The sequence below is a fragment of the Prionailurus bengalensis genome, chromosome C1, assembly GCF_016509475.1.
Source record: "Prionailurus bengalensis isolate Pbe53 chromosome C1, Fcat_Pben_1.1_paternal_pri, whole genome shotgun sequence".
Taxonomy (NCBI): domain Eukaryota; kingdom Metazoa; phylum Chordata; class Mammalia; order Carnivora; family Felidae; genus Prionailurus; species Prionailurus bengalensis.
The window spans coordinates 193,154,854-193,178,234 of record NC_057345.1 but is presented as its reverse complement, the minus strand read 5'-3'; the positions used below and the strand labels follow the sequence as shown (position 1 = coordinate 193,178,234).

The 23,381-nt window shown below is 39.3% G+C and overlaps 1 protein-coding gene across 3 annotated transcripts in view; it reads right to left on the bottom strand.

Moving 5' to 3' along the window:
• Positions 1–23,381, bottom strand: part of ADAM23 (ADAM metallopeptidase domain 23) — a 189,277-nt gene that overhangs the window by 134,363 nt on the left and 31,533 nt on the right. For all 3 annotated transcript variants that reach the window (XM_043577617.1, XM_043577619.1, XM_043577618.1), the window contains exon 3: positions 4,095–4,171. In XM_043577617.1, the coding sequence (XP_043433552.1) occupies positions 4,095–4,171 (77 nt within the window). The remainder of the gene's footprint in view (positions 1–4,094; positions 4,172–23,381) is intronic.

Here is a 23,381-nt window from a genome sequence, read left to right as displayed (position 1 = left end):
AGACAACAGATGCTTGCTCGACACTTGCTGAACAAACCAATAAAACACACGTCTCTGCCACGAGATGCCTCAGTAAGCCAAGGCCTCGCTTTTTCAATCTATAAAAGCACAGACTCAAAAACACTCTCCTCTCAGGAACCCACATTGGGGTAGTCTTCACAAGCTGGCAGTCCAGGCCCGATGAGCTCATTCACCACTTAGATTCTGCGGCCACCACTTTGATTAGTTTATGTTGATATCTTTATGCTTTTATTCCTTCACCGAGCCCATGAACTTGCCACGTACCTTTTCCCTTTTCCATTCTCCGACAACTTAAATTGTTGTAAGTAGTGTGGTGATGACCACTCCGTGGTGGAAATGGAGATCCCTCTTTCCTCAAAAGTTCTTCTGATTCCTCCATGACTGATCAAAAAATTCTCTTTAATTTATTCTAACATGAATCAGACTTTTTAGTTAATCCCAGCCATTGAAAGTCATTTAAATTAGCGACCCACCTTGGCCTGCACACGTCATACCCTGACACAATTCCCTCGCGTCTCTACGTCATACCCGTAGCGCATACTCAAAGCTGCATCAGAAGGCTCGAGACTCTGCACGGGGGAGATACTGCACGAGTACAGCTCTCATGGCCTCCCTCCCACTGATTTACTTTTCCCTGTATAAAGAGACCTCCAGTTATTCCCAGTCCAGTCCCGAAGCCTCCTCCTGACATCATTTCCCTCCTCGGCCAGGCTGGATCCTGGTACTTAACTACCCAAGTTATTGACCAGCATTCAAAGAGCTGTGCTTCCACTCTTCCTCACCTGTGCTACCACCAGAAAATCTGAACCCTGATCCATGCTACAATCTGCCTCCCCTCCTACCCTCACATGCTGCAATGATGCAGCACCCCAGGTTAAGAAAAACAAAACAGAACACCATCGGGAAGAACGACTCAAAGATTGACACGTAACACACGATTGATATCTAATGACAGTCGCTCACACATTCTTTAACATGACCTTGGTAAACTTCCTCACCCATTCCTCCCAGCGATGAGCCTAAATTTTTGTCATTTTCCTCAAGCCCAACCCACCCCTCCTCTCTATCCCAATTCCTACGGCAGATAATGCCGTCCCCAAGAAGGAACTCTCCAGAGAGGCGTTTTCTGAATGTCACCCCTTTACCTGCAAACCAACCTCTACCTGCACACGCCCATAAGTTGGGAATGAACTGTCCCTCCTGGTTCACAACTACACGCTGCCCTTGTGCTACTGGTCTCACTCCCTTTTGTCCTCACTCAGATCCGGCCCCATAAATTATCTCCTGTCTCTTCTGTATCTTTACCTCTCCCTCTTTCCAGCTCCATTGCTCAGCCTATCAACTTGCTGTGTTACCCCTACCAGCCCGTCCCTTGATCCCAGTGTCTTCGTCTAGCCACTGCTCTCGTTCTCTTTTCCTCTCACCCAGACCACCTCGGTGGGCCCTTGCTGTCCCCACATCACCTCCTCTCAGTCCTTTCCAGCCTGTCGTAACCTGGTTTCTGCCCCCAAAGCTTCACTGCAACTACTGCCTTCAGACCAGTGAATACTTAATGGATAAATACAGAGGGTAATCTTGGCTCCTTATCTCATTAGATCCTTTTCATGTAAGGCTATAAATCACATCTTCCTGTTCTGAAACTCTCAATTTAATCATTGTCCCGATTCTCCCCCCATTTCTCTGAACACTCACTCTCTGTCCCTTCGTGGATTCCTCTTCCTCTCCTCAACTCTTAACCGTCTTTCCAGCTTATGTTCTCATTCTACCTACCTTCCCTGGGCAATCTCATTCACAACCATGCTTGTCATTAACATTATATGGAAATAACTCTCTACTATCTCCAGCCCCCATCTCTTCCCTGAGCTTCAGATTGTTGTTTCCACCTACCTCCTAGGCATGGCCCCATGTACGTCCCAAACCTTTCAAATCAATTATGTCTATTCTGATTTCACATCCTTTTCACCATTTAAAGAGTTGTTCCCTGTGCTGCCCATTTCAGCTGGATACCTTTCAGCTATCTGATCAAGGCACCTATTAACTTTAACTCTTCTTTCTGCCTTGTCATCCATATCAAAGCAATCCTGATGATTTTTATCAACTGAAGATTTCTTGAGAGCATTCTCTCTCCATGCCTCTGGGCACTTCTTAAGAACAGAACTTCAGTTTATTCCCTTACTTTATTTTTCAGACTCTAGAGGGTAACAGCCAAGCTCTGAAGCATGACAGACGAGATCTTGCTTGAGTTGAGCTGTCCCTGGGCCTACCTATTCTGACTCATCTCCCTCTGCCTCAACCTTGTAATTTACCATGAAGTTCAATGAAAGTTTCATGCTTCCTTAACATGCCCCACAGCTGCATGTGCCTGGCTCCTTAGCACACACTAAGAATTGTCTAGACACAATTCTCCATTTCCTCTTCCTCTCCTATCCCTCTCCCCAACAACTCTCCTCCTCACTAGCACCTGTCTTAGAAGATTCAGCTCAATTGTCACCATTTCCAGGATGCCTTTCCACACTGTTCCCGCCTGAAGAGCTGCCTTTTTGGTGCTACCACAGAACTCCACGTTTATCTCTAGCACAGCAAATTTCACACTCTTCTAAAATTGTATATTTACCTATCAACATTTCTGGACTAAACAAGAAGCTCCTCAAGGCAAGGGCCACTCACAGTAGGTGCTCAACTTGGTTACTCTGCATGTTAAATATTACTGGTAAATGATTTTCTCGTGTGTTTTCAGATCTCTAAGACCACTGGAGACTTCTTCAGTCATTCGATTGGGAGGCTCAGTCGTGGCCGTGACGTTTTAATGTTCAAAATACATGGCAATGTCAGCTGCTATGACCACCCTTCAGTTTGGAATGACAGTCTCCATTGCAGTAAGAGTTAAAGGAACAGAGGACCTTAAACAAACTAAAATTAGCCATGCTTCGCGACTCAACACAGTCTAAGATTTGGCAAGACAAATCTCCTAGGCAGGTACAGTGCTGACACAGCGGGGTGAAAAGGCACTCAACCAATGCTCAGCAGACTCAAAGAAGAAAACCCGCAACAGCTTTACCACCGGAAACTGAGTTCTGCTGATTCATTCTGACTTAAAGCTGCAACAAAACTTGAGTAAGGAGCACCCAAGCTGACTCTGCGTTTTGTTTTGTTTTTTTTTTTCTGCCGAGCTCACAGAATTTGGCATATAAGAAATTTAATAGTTGTTCTATATATTCCTTTGCAATTTCTCAGATATTGACTGCGGCTGCCTACATTATAGTGTCTGATGGCCTTATGTGGTATCTTTCTGGCAAAGATTCAGTTCTGGTCAAAATACTGAGGAGAATTTAAAATACTCACTGGAGCTCCTGGCTCCCTCAGCTGAAGAGAACCATACAGGAAACCTCCTTCACCCAAGAAAGGCTCACTGCTAGCTCAATTAGAGGCTGAAGAGGCCTGCGTCAGTAAATAGCGCTTGCTCACGCTTTGTACAAAGATATCTGTACAATTGGTTCCAACTTGGGAAACGGCATTTAAATATCAACATAAACACATGCTCAGAGAAAAACTGGGTGGATTTTCATCAGGACCAATCTCTAAAAACCTGTATTAGAGAAAATTACAAAGGAAGAACCTTCTCAAAATAGGTATCGCAAGTCATGATTTTCTTTGTTCTTCATACAGAAGTCATGTGAATTGCATAATGAAAAGTAAAATGGAAGAAATTTCTAGACTGAAGTCTAATTATACTTGAGTCAGTAATTCATCATGTTTCCTATATATAGTAATGACCATAGTTAACACTGATTAACTAGCATTACTTCAAAGACTTATTCCATTTAAAATCATAATATGTAAGTACTCTACTGGAGATATTTAACAAGTTAAATGTTAAATGCCTTCTCTTTCAGGAAAAGAAAAAAAGACAGACTTCGCTTCAGACTTTTATATTTTTCTTTAAGTGCAACATGACATAGTCAGCTAAAAAATATCAATTGCTTCAACAACAGACACTATTTTGACTAAACCATTATCATGAAGTAAAGTTTTATTGCACTTGCTTCTTAACAGGATTATAACTAAACACTTACTTGTTCAGTGTGAGGTCAAGAATGAATTTGGAGCCAAAGGCTTCAATCTGGAAGCTTGCCTGGGCCAGATGGACAGCCTATGGATTCAAAGAGACAGAAACAAACTTAGCTTACCTTCCTGTCTTTAAAGCTGATTAGATTAGTAGCAATGATATTAAATAAGAAAAACATTATTATGCATTGATGCGCTTCTTTATGGATCCCTGTGTAACAATCCATTTCTTTAAAAGGATACTAGGTGCACTGTCATGGCTTTACTTGGAAGACATAAATACCTGTGTAGCACGGAACTAATAAAAGACAATCGGTCCTTTAAAATGAACCCATTGTGATCAAAATCAAGAGCATATTCAGCTGGACTTTCAAAGTGACTGCGATGAATTATGCAAAAGTCTGACTAATTAAGGCTGGATTTCAGCCTATTTTGCGCACAAAGCTAACCAATTCTTTCTGCACACCTAAGTGAAAACTCATGTCAGCACTCTGTTCTTCATCAGAAACTGGAACTTTCTATAAATGATCTATCAGCAGAATGTGGCAGTAAAATGTGAATCCACAACCTTTTAACTTCAGAAAGCACTTAGACCCATGCCCCTCATGAACCCTCAGAGTGTATGTCCCCCTGAAAAAGTCACACATTTACAAATACTGTCATTACTAGAGCACCTGGATAGCTCAGTGGGCTGAGCGTCCAACTCTTGGGTTTCGGCTCAGGTCACGATCTCACAGTTCATGAGATTGGGCCCGAAGTCAGGCTCTGTGCTGACAGTGAGAAGCCTGCTTGGGATTCTCTCTCTCCCTCTCTCTCTGCCCCTCCCCTGCTGGTATGCATGTTCTCTCTCTCAAAAAAAAAAAATAAATAAATAAATACACCTAAAGAAAAAAGAACAAATACTGTCGTTACTGTGCCTTAACTCAAAACACAACGATAATCCCATCTAAACAGGAGTCATATGTACTAGGTGTTAAAGATTAGTTTAGCTCACAGAATTATCTCGAAAAATGTAAGTTAACAAATCAATGGAGTTTTGTTAAAGTCTTACCCAAGATAAAATTCCCCTCTATCCTTCCATCAAGAAAAAAAAAATTTTTTTAAAGACAAGAATAAATGCAACATCTATACTCCCTTCCCTTCCCTTCCCTTCCCTGCTCAAAAACATCCTTCCTGCAAACTCCATTCTTCAGGCACGCTGGTGTCACAAACCATCTGTGAAGTGCTACCTGCATGGCAACCAGACACTGCATCCTCCTGCTCTGGTACTTTCCCCTCCTCCCCTCCCCGACCCCTCCCGGCAATACCACCCATGCTCCTCTCTGTCTTCATCCTACCCTACTCATCCTTCAAGGGCAGCCCAACTGCATTACTTTCCACGAAGCCCTCCTTCACACGCAGGTTGGAAGTGAACCCTTCATCCTCAGGGCTCCAGGAACACTTCATCTGCTTCTACTCTGCACCATGATGTGGGCTCACTTTCCATCCCAGCCTGGACAACTTGTATCACAAGGGTATTGCAAACAGTTGGAGATTAATGGCCCTTCCTCAAAATATATGAACTTCTAAGCCAAATATTTATTGTCAGGACTATTTGGCCACGCCAAACCCATAAAATACTATAAACCATAACTTCTACTTCCAGTCAAGCACAACTGCTAACCGCATAGTCACTACAATAATCAAAACATAGGGTGCCTAAGTGGCTCAATCGGTTAAGCTTCCGTCCAACGTCAGCTCGGGTCATGATCTCACAGTTCTTGAGTTCAAGCCCTACATCGGGCTCTGTGCTGACAGCTCAGAGCCTGGAGCCTGCTTTGGATTCTGTGTTTTCCTCTCTCTCTGCGCCCCCCCTCCGACTCATGCTTGCACTCTCTCTCTCTCTCTCTCAAAAATAAATATTTAAAAAATTAAAAATAATAATCAAAACATGAAATAAAAATGAAATTAATAAGTATTAAATTTTAAATACAAAGCAATGAGAAACAAGGAGCCCAAATACCTAACACCTTGGCCCAACTCACCAAACCCCAAACAACCATGCAGAATACGGTCATCATATCTGATTCGGGCTCTTCCTGCATCCAGATGACTACATGACAGAGAAAGAAATTCCTGTCTTGTTAACTGAGGTCTCGGTCATCTACATCAGAACCTTTATCTCCTGACATAAATACCATATTCTTCTTATTCTAAATTCATTCTGTGTCTTGAAGCATTAATTTTTGCATGAAGATTTTGATGAATAATGCATACAAGGGAAATTTTTTCATTTCTGGGTCCCAAAAGTTTAAAGGAAAAAAACAACTTTCTTCTTGAGAATAGGATAGGCTCTTAATACATGCACCCCAATGTTTATAGCAGCGTTATCAACAATAGCCAAAGTATGGAAACAGCCCAAATGTCCATCAACTAATGAACGGATAAAAAAGATGTGGTTTATATATACAACGGAATACTACTTGGCAAACAAAAAGAATGAAATCTTGCCATTTGCAACAGCATGGATGCAACTAGAGTGTATTATGCTAAGTGAAATAAGTCAGAGAAAGACAAATACCATGTGATTTCACTCATATGTGGAATTTAAGATACAAAACATATGAACATAAGGGAAGGGAAGCAAAAATAATATAAAGACAGAGAGGGAGGGGCGTCCGTGTCGCTCAGTCAGTTAAGCCTCCGACTTCAACTCAGGTCATGATTTCATGGCTCCTGAGTTCGAGCCCAGCGTCAGGCTCTATGCTGACAGCTCAGAACCTGGGGCCTGCTTTGGATTCTGTGTCTCCCTCTTTCTCTGCCCTTCTCCCACTCATCCTCTGACTGTCTCTCTCAAAAATAAATAAACATTAAAAAAATTTTTCTTTTAAAAAAACAGAGAGGGAGGCAAACCATAAGAGACTTTTAAATACAAAGAACAAACTGAGTGTTGCTCCAGGGGAGGTGATTGGGGGATGGGCTAAATGGGCAAGGGGAATTAAGGAGGACCCTTTTTGGGATGAGCACTGGGTGTTACAAGTAAGTGATGAATCATTAAATTCTATTCCTGAAATCACTATTACACTATATGTTAACTAAGTTGGATTTAAATTTAAAAAAAGATAGGCCCTTAAGCATATTTTCTGTTAAGAATATTAAATAGAGAGAAGAGTTCATTAATGCCACCCTGGCCTAAAAAGGGTGATAAATTACTGCCTTAAGCAACTTAAAAGAACCTGACATTAACCACTGAAAGGCTCATCTTACAGCAAATAAGCAACGAGACAAGTACAAACCCCAACAGAAGCCTGTTGTATGATAAGGTAGCTGGTAATAACTGCTTACCCCATTTTATAGCCTTGTTGGGAGTTCTAGGATTAAATAAACTTATACTGAGCCAATGTGATAAGATTCAGTTTAACAGAATTTAATGAAAGAGCGGGCAAATAACATTACTATTGGGATTTTCCCTTTTTTTTTTTTTTATTCATTCACTCTCCACACAGGTGTTAAGTCTCACTGTGTGCATAAGGATGACTGGAACACAGCCCCTCCCCTCCAGGGAGACCTGCCAGCCTCGGTGGGTCTAAGGTGCCACAGGGACCAAGACTTCACTGACCAGGTGCGGTCTGAACAAAATTCCAAAAGATGAAAAAGAATCCACCTGCCAGACGAAGAGAAGACATTCAGGGCATGAGGGGAAACATTTACAACAATAGAGTAAAAAATGAATATGGAAAAAAAGGTTTTTTTACTTTTTAAAAAATTAATATGGCCTATAAAGAAAACAGTTTTTTGGGGGAGGGGCGTCTGGGTGGCTCAGTTGGTTAAGCGTCCAACTCTTGATCTCAGCTCACGTCATGATCTGATGGTTGGTGAGTTCAAGCCCTGTGTCGGGCTCTGCGATGACAGTGCGGAGCGTGCTTGGGATTCTGCCTCTCCCTCTCTCTGCCCCTCCCCTGCTCACTCTCTCTCTCTCTGTCTCTCTCTCAAAATAAATAAGTAAACTTAAAAAACAAACAAACAGCTTTTGAAGGAAATGTCAAACAATGAATCTGAAAAGGTGCTCCAGAGACTGTGGGGCTTTGCACGATATGCTCAATGACATGTCTGGTCACACAGACATATCTGTGGCCAAGACAGCAAGCATTCCTCCAAATGTGCCCGCACTTACTCAGCACAGTGCCTGGCACATGCCCAGTCACCACCACCACCATCATCAACGAAGATATTAGAACTAAATCATATTGACAGATTACCGTCCACAACAACTGAAACACTTACAGTGCCATCAACAACATCCCTGTTTCTCCATGGGGAAAGAAAATATCTGATCGTATTACCTTTATCAGTAAGAATGTTTTAACATTTTAACTTATTTTAATGCAAAGAGGCAGCACATTTTCCTATAAATGATTTAAGATTTCCCCAAGCATTCATTTTCCTTGTACATATATCAAATAGAATTGGTATATTCATCTAATACATTTGTATCCATCTTAAGGAATTTCAATACAATGGTATACATTATTTTTCTTATGTTCCATTTCTCTTTCCACTGTCATACATTCAGCATTTGTACAGAGTACAGATTCTTCTCTGTATCGAAATAAGTACCTGACAAATGCTACTTCTCCCCTATCATTCTGTAATTTCTGCTCTGTCTGAAACGTGATTAAAATAGTTTTTAACTACTGGAATCTCTGCTACTCCATATCAACTAACTGATCATTTTTTATGTTACAAAATACTATACAGTTTTGAAAATTGTCCAATTAAAATATGTTTTCAAATCAGGTAAAACAAGTCCTCATCATTATTGTTCTACAAATTACATTTTTGGATATTGTTTTTACTTCATAGTAACCTCCTTTCAAATGACAGAAACATCAGAAGAATGGCCAAGATGAGTACAAGGTTTTATAACACATGCCTTTTTTTACAAAGAAGGAACCATACGGTGAGGTTTAGAAATGTGTTCAGTAATACAAAATTGGATCACAGATATACTTTAGAGAAAAGTTCATGAACCACACATAAGGTCGTAATGGATTATTTCTCCTTTGGGATATTTGTTAAACAGACTTGATGATTAACACTTGTTTTTACAAGGACAGTCACTATAAAAGCAGTGTGAAAGAATGCAGGGTTTTACAGTCAAAGAGCATCATTTCACGACAAGAATAAGCATAGCCCTGGGCTCAGAATTACACCCTGAAGGACTGAAAACAGCTGTTGCCTAAGCACTTCGATATTTTTCTTTTGACTCAAAATCTGGAACAGTGAAATTACAGGAACGCTATAAACAAAAAACAACTAAACTCAATTATATACACAAACCTCCTTCACTGAAGAACAATTTACACATTTAACAATGTGCTTTTGTATTTCTAGGGGTTTTTTTTTTCTTTTTAGTAGATGGCACCTAATGGTATCATATTAAATAACTTTGGAAGACTGTCAGGTTCCTCAGTGAAGACTGGTTTTGCGTCTTAAGACTGGTTTTGCATCTTAGCGAGCTATGTTATGATATTGAGCAATCATGTACATTACATAAGCTGAAGATACATAGTTACGTTTTCTTGGGACTTATATTCTAGAACAGTTAACATTAATATGGACATGGAGACAAGAGAAAAAGATGACTCTCTCGACTTCTAGTAATAGGAATCAGACATTTCCAGAGTATGTATGTTTTCATGCAAAAACGCCTCACACATAATGAGTATTCAATCAATATTCTTCACTACTTGGCAAGGACTCGTACACATAACTGAAACTAAATATAGGAAGTGGAAAGTTTAAACTTTCCCTGAATTCAGAAAATATTTTGAGACTGAATGTCATAATTCAGTAGAAAGGGAGCTACTTGAATTGAGGTCTCTACACTGTCCATCACAGCATCCTCTGAGCGGGTAATGTACTTTAATATGCTCTGTAATGTATATGGTTTGGGAAACAGAAGAAAGTTTGGAAGAAGTTTCCCTGCTCTTAAGATATATTCAGTTTATTTAGGGAAACACTCACTGAAGTAATGAAGAAAACCTGTCTGGAGCGGCATATCAGTAAGACAAACAAATGCTTTCCAAATGGCCTGCAGAAGCCCTGGAAAGTATGAAGCAGTCCTGAGCAGACAGCTGTGGGATGATTCCAGCTCTGTTTCCTAAAGAAGAGAGCTGTGGGCTTCTAGGAAAGAAGGTGCTAGAGAAATCAAAATGTTGTAATTAGAGTTAGAACCCAGGAACCCAGGATCAATAAACTCTCTTTTCTACTGCAAAGAATCACGGAAAAAGTAAAACAGCTAAATAGCTGATTACTAGTGAGACTGGAGGTAATTTCTTTCTTATTTTTATGTCCCTCATTGCCATAATATTGCTCATCCTATGTTCACTAAAATATTATATTCATAGCGAGTGTGGGTCTCCATCTGCGTGTATAAACCATAAGCTTTTCAGGGCACCTGAGTGGCTCAGTCATTAAGCATCTGACTCTAGATTTTGGCTCAGGTCATGATCTCACAGTTCGTGAGTTCAAGCCCCATGTCAGGCTCTACGCTGACAGTGCAGAGCCTGCTTGGAATTCTCTCCCTCTCTCTCCTCTTTCTCTTTCTCTCAAAATAAATACATAAACTTTAAAAACTAAAAAAAAAACTGTAAGTTTTTCAGGAAATATTCTTCTCATCTTTTATGTTTTTGCTTATAGTTTTTTCCCCTACTCTTGATTTTTCAATAGACCCTTCAAGAGTTTCTCTTCCTTTTTCTTCAATACAGTGGGGAAAGTTCACAGAATCTCAAACACCACTTTCTTTTAAGATTCGGGACATTTTATGGTTTCAGAGTAGATGGATTTGGAAATTCACCAACTTGGAAGGAAGAAAGAGAACAGCTAATCATATCCTACAAGGAGCCTGCTTTGTTGTAACGGATTGAGTGGTTGAAGGAAGAAGCTTTGCTATGCAGCCTTGCATCACTGGGTTACACAGAGTGGTTTTCTCTTCTGTGTCACAGGAGGCCCAGAATCCAGCAACCTGAATAATTAAATTCCAATAAGAAATAAACTATCTAGTTTAAATTGGAATACATTTGAGGAAAATACTTCACCTTCTTTAGATCACACAGGCTTTTCTGTAAATAGTGCATCTGGGTCTATCCCACACACAGCTAAAGAAACACAGAAATCTAGCTTGTGGATCTTTTTCCTGTACAGTGTAAAAACTCAAATATGTAAATATATCTTAGGAGTTTGAATGTTCAAAAGGAAACACTAATAGATCATTTTAACTATAATCTGGTTCCAACCCCTGATCCTAAGTGTGCACACTGGTGATCACCAATGTGATCAAGACTTTTATATAATGAAAATAACAACGCCCTATATTCCTTGTGTTTTAATTATCTCGACCGATCAGAATAATATGGTACCCTGTGCAGTTGACTTAGTAGGCAGACGTTGTGATTGCCCTTTTGTAGAAGAAAAACATTTTTAGAAGGCACACAGAAGTTAAATGATTTTTTTTGTTCAAGGTCACACATCAAAGGAAGAAAGATGAAGTGTTGGCTTCAGTTCAGTGAGGAAAAAGTGCCAAGTTATGCCAAAAGTCCTTATCCATCCAACCTCAATGTTTTCTGGTCATTAAAATATAAATAATAATAGCTTACCAACAGGATGAGTATGAAAGAAGTTCCTAGAAAAGTTTGGCCACATAGAAAGAGCTCAATAATTTAGGAAGAAGGGGCAAAGTTGAAGGACAAAGGTGGGGGGAGAAGAAAACTACATTAATGTTTTGGAAAGGTTATCAGTCAGCTCCACCTTAAAAGTTCCCTCCCAATATAGCTGGCCACCTTCTAGAAAATCCAGTGTGCATTTATCCTCTGCAAAATTCACAAATTTAATATTTTTATTGCTAATTACCATTAGGCATTATGCTTTGACTTTGTTCAAGCTGTCGTGTCATTATGCTTTGACTTTGTTCAAGTTGCCGTGTCTTTAAAATAATATGAATCATTTTCCCGAGACGTGGAACAGCTGCCAATGTTACATGAAGGCAATTTTGCAAATTAAGGTAATTTGCTGAAAATTCTTCCCAAGATGCATTTAAATAGGTAGCTTGTGGGAGAGAGCATTATCATGTTTACTTCTAGCATGTTCCAATTCACAGGATTACTGGTTAACCCATTAGCAAATTTGCATTGAATCCCAACGTTGTGGGAGATACCGTGACAGATGCAAAGATATAGAAGAATTAGTATTTATATGAAAGTTTACAATGCAGTAAGGGGAATGAGATGAGAAACCACAAAGAATAAGAAACTGGAGTTAAATACTTCGGTTAAATAATAATAATGATGAATAGTACCCATAAAGATGCCACAGACAACTTAAGCACAATTAATTCCCCAATCTAATGTTAACAATTGTATGGTATGGGTAACAAGTACATTTAAATATAAGGAGCCAGAATGCTGAGGACTGGAGAGGGCTGAGAAAAGCTTACTGGAGAAGTCTTTCCCGGCATTTAAACATAGCTAGAATTCACGTAGCCCTAAAATTGATTTAACAGGATGAAATTTCAAGGTGTTTCTAAGTGTTTGCTAACAAACAGAGACCTAAGAAACATGCTTTTAAAGTAAAACACAGGATGCCTTCCATTCTGGAACGTGAAACTACAGTTTGAATTGTGGTCGGAACCAAAACATGGCAGTTTAATATAAAATAAAGCATTTCACGAGATCACACAATATTTTGTGTGTGAACACACACAAGTCTAAAATATACCAATGTATTTTGTAATCAATCTATCTTTTAGCCTTCAACTAGAAAGCTGGAATCCCAACCGTGATGGATATTACAGAAACAACACCACAACAACAGCAAAGCACACTGTTCTCACAGGCCACAGACTGATCAGCCTCTCCCGGTGACGGAGGCAAGTCATTGCTTGACCTTGTTCCCTTAGCCAACCTAGCCAAGAAAGGTAGAACTTCTATTCTGAAAGAAATCTAGCCAACATTCAACTCTCCAGTCTGATGATTCAGAAAAAAAGGATGCCATGTTGAGTTTTAACATCTGACCAAATCTTTTCCAAGAGTGTTTTGCTAAATAAACCAGTTTTAAAGAGAATCCACTTTTCACCTTCTTCCTTCTTCTCACCTACTGTCACTCAGTTTGAAGTGCTCTCTAAATCTGATACAGACAAAAGATAGATCCTGAAGAGAAAGAGGAAAAACAGGTATTGATAATCCAAACAGATATTCCAGTTTATAAATCGTGAGGTAGTTGCAGTAAAAATGTATTTAAAAAAATTTTTTTTAATGTTTATTTTTAATTTTGAGACAATGTGAGAGACAGAGTGCAAGCAGCAGAGGGGCAGACAGAGGGAGACACGGATCTGAAGCAGGCTCCAGGCTCGGGGCTGACAGCTCGACGCGGGGCTCAAACTCATGAACCACGAGATCATGACCTGAGCCGAAGTCGACGCTTAACCGACTGAGCCACTCAGGCGCTCCACTAAAAATGTAGTTTTAATATTCCTCATGGCCAGCCAAAGAAGAGAAGCGAGAAATACCTGGGAGGGGCCTCTTTTTAGCCCTATAGAACCACACTAAGATCTTCCTGGGTGATCATTTAGTAACCCAGGAGAACTCTGGAAAAAATACACCTTTAGTGACAAAGCATCTTTGGACATTTCTATGGATTGCCTTCCATACATTTACCCCTAGTGATTGATGTTTGCTGGATATTAAGCTGACAATACCAACTCAAGAGAGAGATGAAATCATAAGCCTCCAGAGCTCTTGCTATTTGAAAATGGGCAAATCATTAAAAGCATCACTACAGCTATATTATTTAGCTTTCATACATTTTCTGAAAGACGAGTAAAAATACAACTATGACAACAGTTACCATGGAAGCAGTTTCTTTCTGCTGCCTTCCTGAATAGTAACATTTAATTTGATGCATTAATCTAGTAGCTGAGGTGTGATTCACCTCTTTTTCCTCATCAATTTCTACATGACCAAACTGTGCAACCCCAAGGAGTGATTCTCTCTCTGCTAACACTCTTTGTCATAAAAGAGAACATATTTTGTCCTTCTAGCCAGAATTATTGAATACCCACTTAATAATTTAAATAAAAGAATAGAAATAGGGCATACGTTTTGAAAACAAACACCACCAAGCTCCATGCTGAATATCTGTGACTCATTACATGACAGATTTGTTAATTTGCTTATATAATGTTAATACTATCCCCAAAGAAAAAAAACTTCTGTAAAATAGCACCCCATGAGAAGCCCTATCTTCTTTGTCTTCCTACTCTTGTCCTTGAAATGCTGGCTACAAGACCCCAGAGGGCTCAAATATCTAGCCAGAGCAAAGAAAGTTCTTTAACTTGGATCTTTATGATGACCACATAGAATTAGTTAATAATAAATAAGTCTGAAATAAAAAATGAAAATTACGATACACAGTTCACTTGAAAACCGTTATATCCAGCAAATCACAAATGATATAAATTGAAATATTAATTTCCAGTTTCCAAGGAAGGCTAAACAGACCTGTCCAGCCAGATCTCTCATCTCTTGAGGCATCTTGATTCTACTGATCTTCACTGGTGGGTCTCACACTGTTCTTGCCCAAAGCTGATTTGTGTTGGGATCTCTATACTTCTATTTGAAGAAATTTCTCAGGCTACACATATGACTTCATCAGAAATACACAGCTGTGTGATGACAGAGTCTTCACAAGATGTCTTTGCTTTCCTTAACTACTCTCTGGGAGATATGTGGCACAATATTTTGTGTTACGGGGTGGACCTTCCTTTTGTCTACAGGAATCCACCTCCATCCACATTTTTGATGTAAAGAGAGTTCTATGTTTGCTGGTTCTCAGTTGTGTCTGATTCTGTCCTTTGCTCTAAATTCTGACCTCAGTTATGGCCATGGATGTGTTGTGTTCTGCCCTTTTAGATAGTAAGAGTAACTTCCAAATTAGGGGCCAACCCAAAAATGGATTTTCCCATTTTACAAGCATGCAGGTGCCATCAGACTTCCTCAGTAACACTACTAAGATCTATTTCTGGACATGGAGACTCAACAATTGTCATGTATCACAATTTTACTCAAAACAGGTATCATGTGTGCTACATACACATGCTTTACTCAAAGCTAGATATGGAAAAATTAATATTGATGTGAGCTAATTTTCTCTAACACTCATCTTTCACAGAATTCTGCAAAATGCCAACCATTCAGCATGTAGTCACGTAATTTTTGAAACTAACATTTAGAATGTTGACTATTACACAGAATATTGTGCCTATTTTGGTAAGCAAATAATAATCTCACTATGTCTACAGAACGTTTTAGATTCATTGAAACTCCATTTTAATCTCCAGATAAGAACCCAGAATTACACAGAATCTTAAAAACATATAAAACAGTACTTTGAAATATCTCCATTTTCTCAGCTTACATCCTACCTCATTGGCATCTACATCATATATGAAATAATTTACTGATTCAAGAGATAATTATTGTATCTACCGTGTTTCAGCAGAAGCTCTGGTTTTTCAGAGTTTGTATTTTAGTGTGTGTTGGAGGGCAAGGGGAGTAACACAATCAACAAATAAATTAAAAGCAAGTTAGGAGCACTTGGGTGGCTCAGTCAGTCAAGCGTCCAACTCTTGATTTCAGCTCAGGTCATGATCTCACAGTTCGTAGGATCGGGCCCCACACGGGGCTTTGCACTGACAGCATGAAGCCTACTTGGGGTTCTCTCTCTCCATCTCTCTCTGTCCCTTGTCCCCACTCATGTGCACATGTGCTCTCTCTTTCTCTCTCTCTCCCTCTCTCTCTCTCTCAAAATTAAGTAAATATTTTTAAAAAGAATAATAAAACAAGTCAGATGATGATAAATTCACCAGGTAAAGAAGGAGGAATTGACAGTAATACAATAATAGTAAGGGACTTTAGGGGCGCCTGGGTGGCTCAGTCAGTAAGCGTCGACTTCGGCTCAGGTCATGATCTCACGGTTCGTGAGTTCGAGCCCTGCATCGGGCTCTGTGCTGACAGCTCAGAGCCTGGAGCCTGCTTTGGATTCTGTGTCTCCCTCTCTCTCTGCCCCTCCCCTGCTCACACTCTGTCTCTCTCTCAGAAATAAATAAATATTTAAAAAAATAGTAACGGACTTTAATACCTCACTTACATCAATAGATAGATAGATCATCCATACAGAAGACCAACAAGGAAACAATGGCTTTGAGTATCACATCAGACCAGATGAACTTAACACCTGGTTAACATCTGGATACATATGCAGGGGCGTCTGGGTGGCTCAGTCGGTCGAGCGTCTGACTTTGGCTCAGGTCAGGATCTCGCAATTTGTGAGTTCAAGCCCCACGTCGGGCTCTGTGCTGACAGCTCAGAGTCTGGAGCCTGTTTCAGATTCTGTGTCTCCCTCTCTCTGCCCCTTCCCTGCTCATGCTCTGTCTCTCTCTGTCTCTCAAAAATGAATAAACGTTAAAAAAAATTTTTTTAAACATCTTGATATACGCAGAACAGTCCATCCAAAACCATCAGAATACACATTCTTTTTGAGTGCGCATGAACATTCTGTAGGACAGATCACATGTTAGGCCACAAAACAAATCTTAATAAATTTAAGAACTGAAATCATATCGAGCATCTCTTCCAACCACAGCGGTCTAAAACTCAAAATCAATTACAAGAAAAAAAAAAACTGGAAAAAAACACAAGCATATGGAAGCTAAACAACATGCTACTAAATAACCAATGGGTCAATGAAGAAATCAAAGGAAATAATCAAAAAATACATGGAGACAAATGAAAATGAAAACACAACAGTCCAATCTCTGGGAAACAGCAGAAGAAGTTCCAAGAGACAAATTTATAGTGATTCAGGTCTATCTCAAGAAACAAGAAAATCTCAAATAAACAATCGAACCTTACACCTAAAGGAATGAGAAAAATTAGAATAAAGTAAAGTTAGTAGAAGAGAGGAAATAATAAAGATTAGAGCAGAAATAAATGAAACAGAGACCAAAAAAATAATGGAAAAGATGAAACTGACCAACTGTTAGACTCATCAAGGAAAAAAGAGATACCTCAAATAAAAATCAAAAATTAAGGAAGAAAAATAACTACTGATATCACAGAAATACAAAGAACTATAAGAGAATACTACAAAAAATTATATGCCAACAAATCGGACAACCTAGAAGAAATGAGTAAATTCCTGGAAATATACAATCTTCCAAAACTGAAAGAGGAAGAAATAGAAAACTTGAACAGGGTGATTACTAGTAATGAAATTGAATTAGTAATCAAAAAACTCTCAAGAAACAAGGACCAGATGGATTCACACGTGAATTTTACCAAACATTGAAATAAGACTTAATGCCTTTTCTTCTCAAATTATTCCAAAAAAAATTGAAGAGGAGGGAAAGCTTCCAAATTCATTCTATAAAACCAGCATTACCCTGAGGCCAAAACCAGACAAAAACACTATGAAAAAAAGAAAACAACAGGGGCATCTGGGTGGCTCAGCTGATTAAGCGTTTGACTCTTAGTTTGGGCTCAGGTCATGATCTCATAGTTCAGAGTTTGAGCCCATGTCAGGCTCAACTGCATTACTGCACTACTGATGCAGATCCTGGGTTTCCTTCTACATCCCTCTCTCTCTGCCCCGCCCCTGCTCTCTCTCTCTCTCTCTCCCTCTCTCTCTCTTTCCCTCTCTCTCAAAATAAATAGGTAAACTTTACAAAAAAGAAAGAAAGAAAAAAGAAAACTACAGGCCAATATCCCTGCTGAAGACAGATGCAAAAACCCTCAATAAAATATTAATAAACCAAATTCAACAATACATTAAAAGATCATTCACCACTGTCAATGGGGATTTGTTCCAGGGATGCAAGGACAGTTCAATATTCACGAATCAATCATTGTGACACATCACATTAACCAAAAGAAGGATAAAATCCATATGATCATCTCAACAGATGCAGGAAAAGCATTTGACAAGATTCCACATCCATTCATGATAAAAACTCTCAATAAAGTAGGGTTAGAGGGAACATACTTCAATAGAATAAAGGCTGTATATTTAAAACCCACAGATAACATCGTACTCAATGGTGAAACACTGAAATCTTTTCCTCTAAAATCAGGAAAAAGACAAAGATGTCTACGTAACCACTTTTATTCAACATAATACTAGAAGTCCTAGCCACAGCAATCAAACAGGAAAAAGAAATAAAAGGCATCCAAATTGGTAAGGAGAAGTAAAACTATCACTATTTGCAGATGACATGATACTTACTTATAGGAAACTCTAAAAACTCTGTTAAAACAAAACTATTAGAAGTAATGAATGGGGGCACCTGCATGGCTCAGTCAGTTAAGTGTCCAACTTCGGCTCAGATCTGATCTCACCATTTGTGAGTTCAAGCCCCACATCAGGCTCTGTGCTGACAGCTCAGAGCTTGGAGCCCATTTCAGATTCTGTGCCCCCTCTCTCTGATCCTCCCCCACTTGCACTCTGTGTGTCTCTCTCTCCAAAATAAATAAATATTAATTTTTTTAAAAAAGTAATAAATGAATTCAATCAAGTCTCAGGATACAAAATTAATATACAGAAATCTGTTGCATTTCTACAGACTAAGAAAAAAGTAGCAGAAAAAGAAAATAAGAAAACAATCCCATTTACAATTGCACCAAAAAGAATAAAATACCTGGGAATAAATTTAGCCAAGTAGGCAAAAAAGAATAAAATAGCAAAGAGGCACAGAAATTTAGGAGTTGCAGAGTATGGAGAGGTGACAGTATTAAATGGGGGGGGGGGGGGAGGGAGACAGAGGAGGACTCTCGATTTGAGCAAAGTTTGGGAGATGAAGGAACAAGTCACCTGGATATCTGGGAAAAGAGAATTTCAGGCAGAGAGAACAGCAAGTTGCAAAAGCCCTGAGGCAGGGGTATATTTGGTATGTTAAAGAATAAGCCAATTTTGAGCCAAGTGGAATAGGTCAAGGAGAGTGTCATAGGCAATGAATTAGAGAAGCAATGAGGTGTCAATTACACAGGGCTTTGTAGGCCACTGTTAAGAACTTTGCCTTTTACTCTTAATGAAATAGGAAGTCACTGAATATTTTAAGCTAAGGAGTGACATGATCTCCTTTCCATTTTTTTTTTTTTTTTTTTTTGGAAAGACAGAGGGTGAGTGAGGGAGGGCCAGAGGAAGAGAGAGAATCTTAAGCAGGCCCCACGCCCAGCATGGGGCCCGACACAGGGCTCAATCTCACAACCACGAGATCATAACCTGAACCAAAATCAAGAGTCAGATGCTCAACCAACTGAGCCATCCAGATGCCCCTCCTTTCCATTTTTCAAAGTTCACTCAGGCTACTGTGTTGACAACAGCCGAAAGGTCAAGGGTTACAGGGGGCAGGGAAAAAGCAGAGGGTCTAGTTACGAGACTGTTGCAACAATCCAGGTAAAAGCTGACGGTAAATTGGATTTAGGGGTAACAGTGGAATTGACAAGAAGCGGTCAGATTCTGGGTGCATGATGAAAGCAAAGTCAACAGGAGTTGCTTACAGATTAGATACGGGTTATGAATGAACTAGAGGAGACAAGGAAGAGTCCAGAATTTTTGGCCTGAATAACCAGAAGAAGTAAGCAATGTAGTGGCATGAGCAACACCACAGAAAGAGCAAGTGATAGAGAGACTTCTGTTTGGGACCATTAGGTTTGATATGCACCTTATATATCCAACCGGAGATGTAGAATAGGCAGTTAGATATAAGGCACAAAGATATATCTTTTCATTAATGTTTACTGAGTGATTACATACTTTAAGAAGCAATAAGTGAGTAAATGAAGGATTAAGCCTCGAATTAATGAGTGAATAAGTGAATTAATACTGGGAATACAAAAATATTCCAGTAAAAGAATTAGTGAGGAGTGTATACTTCAACAGATAACCTAGTTTCTGAAATAGCGAGGGTGTAAAGGAGAAAATAAGATAACTTGGGGGAAAACTAAAGAAGTCAGTACAAAGCAACCCACTCCACTGGGCTTTAAAATAACATTTTCAATTAAAACAGTGTCACTTTGGAACCCAAGAGGTATATTATGCACCACAAACCCCCTCAAAAGAACTGAAGTCCAAGAGCATCATTTTCATGTCTTGTATGTATGTGCTAAAATTACAAAAGAATGATCAGCAAATGAGGAGATTGGTTCCCTAACAAAGTACATGGATTATATGCATGGATGTGTATGTATATATACGTGTATATATGTATATATATACATACACATATATATACGTACATACGTACGCATATATATGGTATTCCTATAAAACAACACAGTTCTGACCTTTGATTTCCCACGCTAATTTCCATATTCTGGAAGTCACACTATCTTAACAGCTTTTAGTATTTCAAATACATCACTGCTTTTAGGTATACATTGTTACTATACCACTTTTTGGAAACTTTTAAACGTATACACTTACTGATTTTAATTTACTAACTGTATCTATCATCTTAGGAGGCTGATCTTAAGTCACAGAGATCAAGGTATGCTCCACACCACCCTACTGAATAATGTACATTTCTAAAAGTCTCTAACCAACCTGGTAATTAAAGTTTATATTGCAAAATTTAGAAATGAGAAGACTCGAGAGCACTGTATAAACCTCTTCATTCTTAAATCTGTTCCTTGAACTGCTACTTAAGTTACCAAATGGCAGTAAGGAAATTTTTCTTAGATTATTTTTTTTAAATCACAATGTTTTTGTTTCAACAGTTCCAAAGAGCAAGAAAGAGATAAAGCAATAATTGAAATTTCACTTTACTTCAATTATAGTTATTTTAGGTGATTTTTTCCCTAAAATAAGCAAATAACTATATCAGGGTGATATCTAATTAGTCATGACTAGAGAGGGCACAATATTAGGAATACTTGATAAATAGTCCAAAATAAAAACTTCTTGGGGCACCTAGGTGGCTCAGTTGGCTTAACTGTCCAGCTTGGCTCAGGTCACCATCTCACAGTTTGTGAATTCTAGCCCTACGTTGGGCTCTGTGCTGACAGCTCAGAGCCTGGAGCCCACTTCAAGTTCTATGTTTCTCCTCTCTCTCTCTCTCTCTCTGCCTCTCCCCAGGTCCTGCTCACACTCTGTCTCTCTCTCTGTCTCTCTGTCTTTCTCTCTCTCTCTCTCCCTCTCAAAAATAAATATTTTTTTAAAACTTTTTAAATAAAAACTTTTTATATGGGGCGACTGGGTGGCTCAGTTGGTTGGTTAAGCATCCAACTTCAGCTCAGGTCATGATCTTGTGGTTCACGGGTTCAAGCCCCCATCGGGCTCTGCACTAACAGCTCAGAGCCTGGAGCCTGCTTCAGATCCTGGGTCTCACTCCCTCTCTGCCCCTACCCTGCTCACGCTCTGTCCCTGTCTCTCTCTGTCTCTCTCCAAACTAAATAAACATTAAAAAAAAAAAAAAAAAAAAACTTCTTATGGACTATGAAAATCCTTCCGTAAATATAAGACTATAAAAAAGTCTTAACAGTTTTATCTTAGCCAAGAAAGAAAAAAGCCATTTCAATTAAGACTTCAAGCAAATTCTTTTCTTTCTGCCTTCCATTCCAGTTAACACTAAATTAGTTAGTTTCTCACAAAATAGAAACTATAGAGTCTGCAAGATTATTGTAGCACTCATGTCAGAGCAGTAAAAGATAAAAAGTCTCAGTGCACAACTAGATTCATGTAGGAAACAGTGTATACGTTAAAGGACAGAAAGAAAAGCATTGCCATTTCCCTATCCCGTACGTAGGGTTACGAAAGTTCTATACAACATGGTTTCTCAACCTCAGCACTGCTAACAGTTTAGGCTGCATGCATCTATGCACTGCCAGACGTTTGTTTGACAGTATCCCTGGCTTCTACCCACTAGATGCCAGTAGCATCCCATCCGCAGTATGACAACCAAAACTATCTCCCGACATCGCCAAATGTCTCCCGGGGAGAGCAGATCTTCCCTGGTTGAGAACCCTCTTTCTACATGGTCAGGAAATCTACGAATTTATGTAGATTCCTCTAGATGTGTTGCCTTTACACAAAATTTAACCTTGGTTTCCAAGTTCATTTTCAGCTGTTACCAAAGCCCTTGAAACAAAACAGCAGGAAGCAACTGATACCAACAGAAAAGGAGAGTTCGGTTCTTTCAAAAGTTAAATGTTGTCTAACCAATAAGAAGCAAATTCTGAACATTTATACCATAGACAACCCCCTAAATAAAGCTATAGGTTTAAATCTGTTAAATGAGCTCATATGCATTCTTCCAAAAACAATGAAGAAATACTGCAGCTACGCAGTCCTGAAACTTGATCTTTTGCAAGGATGCTTAATGTTGTTTTTTTTTCTTCCCAAAGTGGCAGCTTCTTATTATCTTTTGAAATGTCATTTGGTGACTCAAAAGAAAACAGCTGTAATTTAAACAGCATGAAATGAGGGGGAATAAGTCAGTATGTGGCTTCTGTTTAGAAGTTACTGAGCTGTCTTGCCATGATTAATGTAATATGCTTCCTCCGTGGGTATAAAACCCCAGGTCTCCAAATACCATTTATATACTGGTGGCTCCCATAGTTCTATCTCATCCCGACCCGTCCTTGAGACCATGGCCAATTTACTCATCAACATACCCACACAGATGACCAACAGTCCACCTGAAGGGCACACAGTCAGTTTCTTCTTAGCCTTCTTTTCAACTCTCCTCCCCAGCCCTTTCCATGTTGGGAAATAGTAACACTTCTGTAAGCCTTATAATCGTTCTTGATTTCTGTATTAATTTCCTTTTACTGCAATAACAAATTCCATAATTTTGTGACTTGAAACAACACAAATTATTATCTTAAACTTCTGGAGGTCAAAAGTCCCAAATCGAAGTCTAGAGTCTTTCTGGAGGCTCAAGGGGAGAATCAGTTTCCTTACCTTGTCCAGCTTCTAGAGGCTGCCTATTTGCCTTGGCTTCTAGGTTTTTCTTCATGTGGCCCCAACCTCTGCTTCCATCATGATATCTCTTTCTCTGACTCTGACTCTTACAAGAACCCTTGGGATGACACTGGGCCCACCCAGATATTCCAGGATGACCTTCCAATTTCACGATCCTTAACTGAATCACATCCACAAAATCCCTTTTGCCATATGCAATATTGTGATTTATAAGAAATAGAAATATTTAGTCATCCAGATGACCAAAAGATATTTCTCATATATATTTGGTCTTCGTCCAC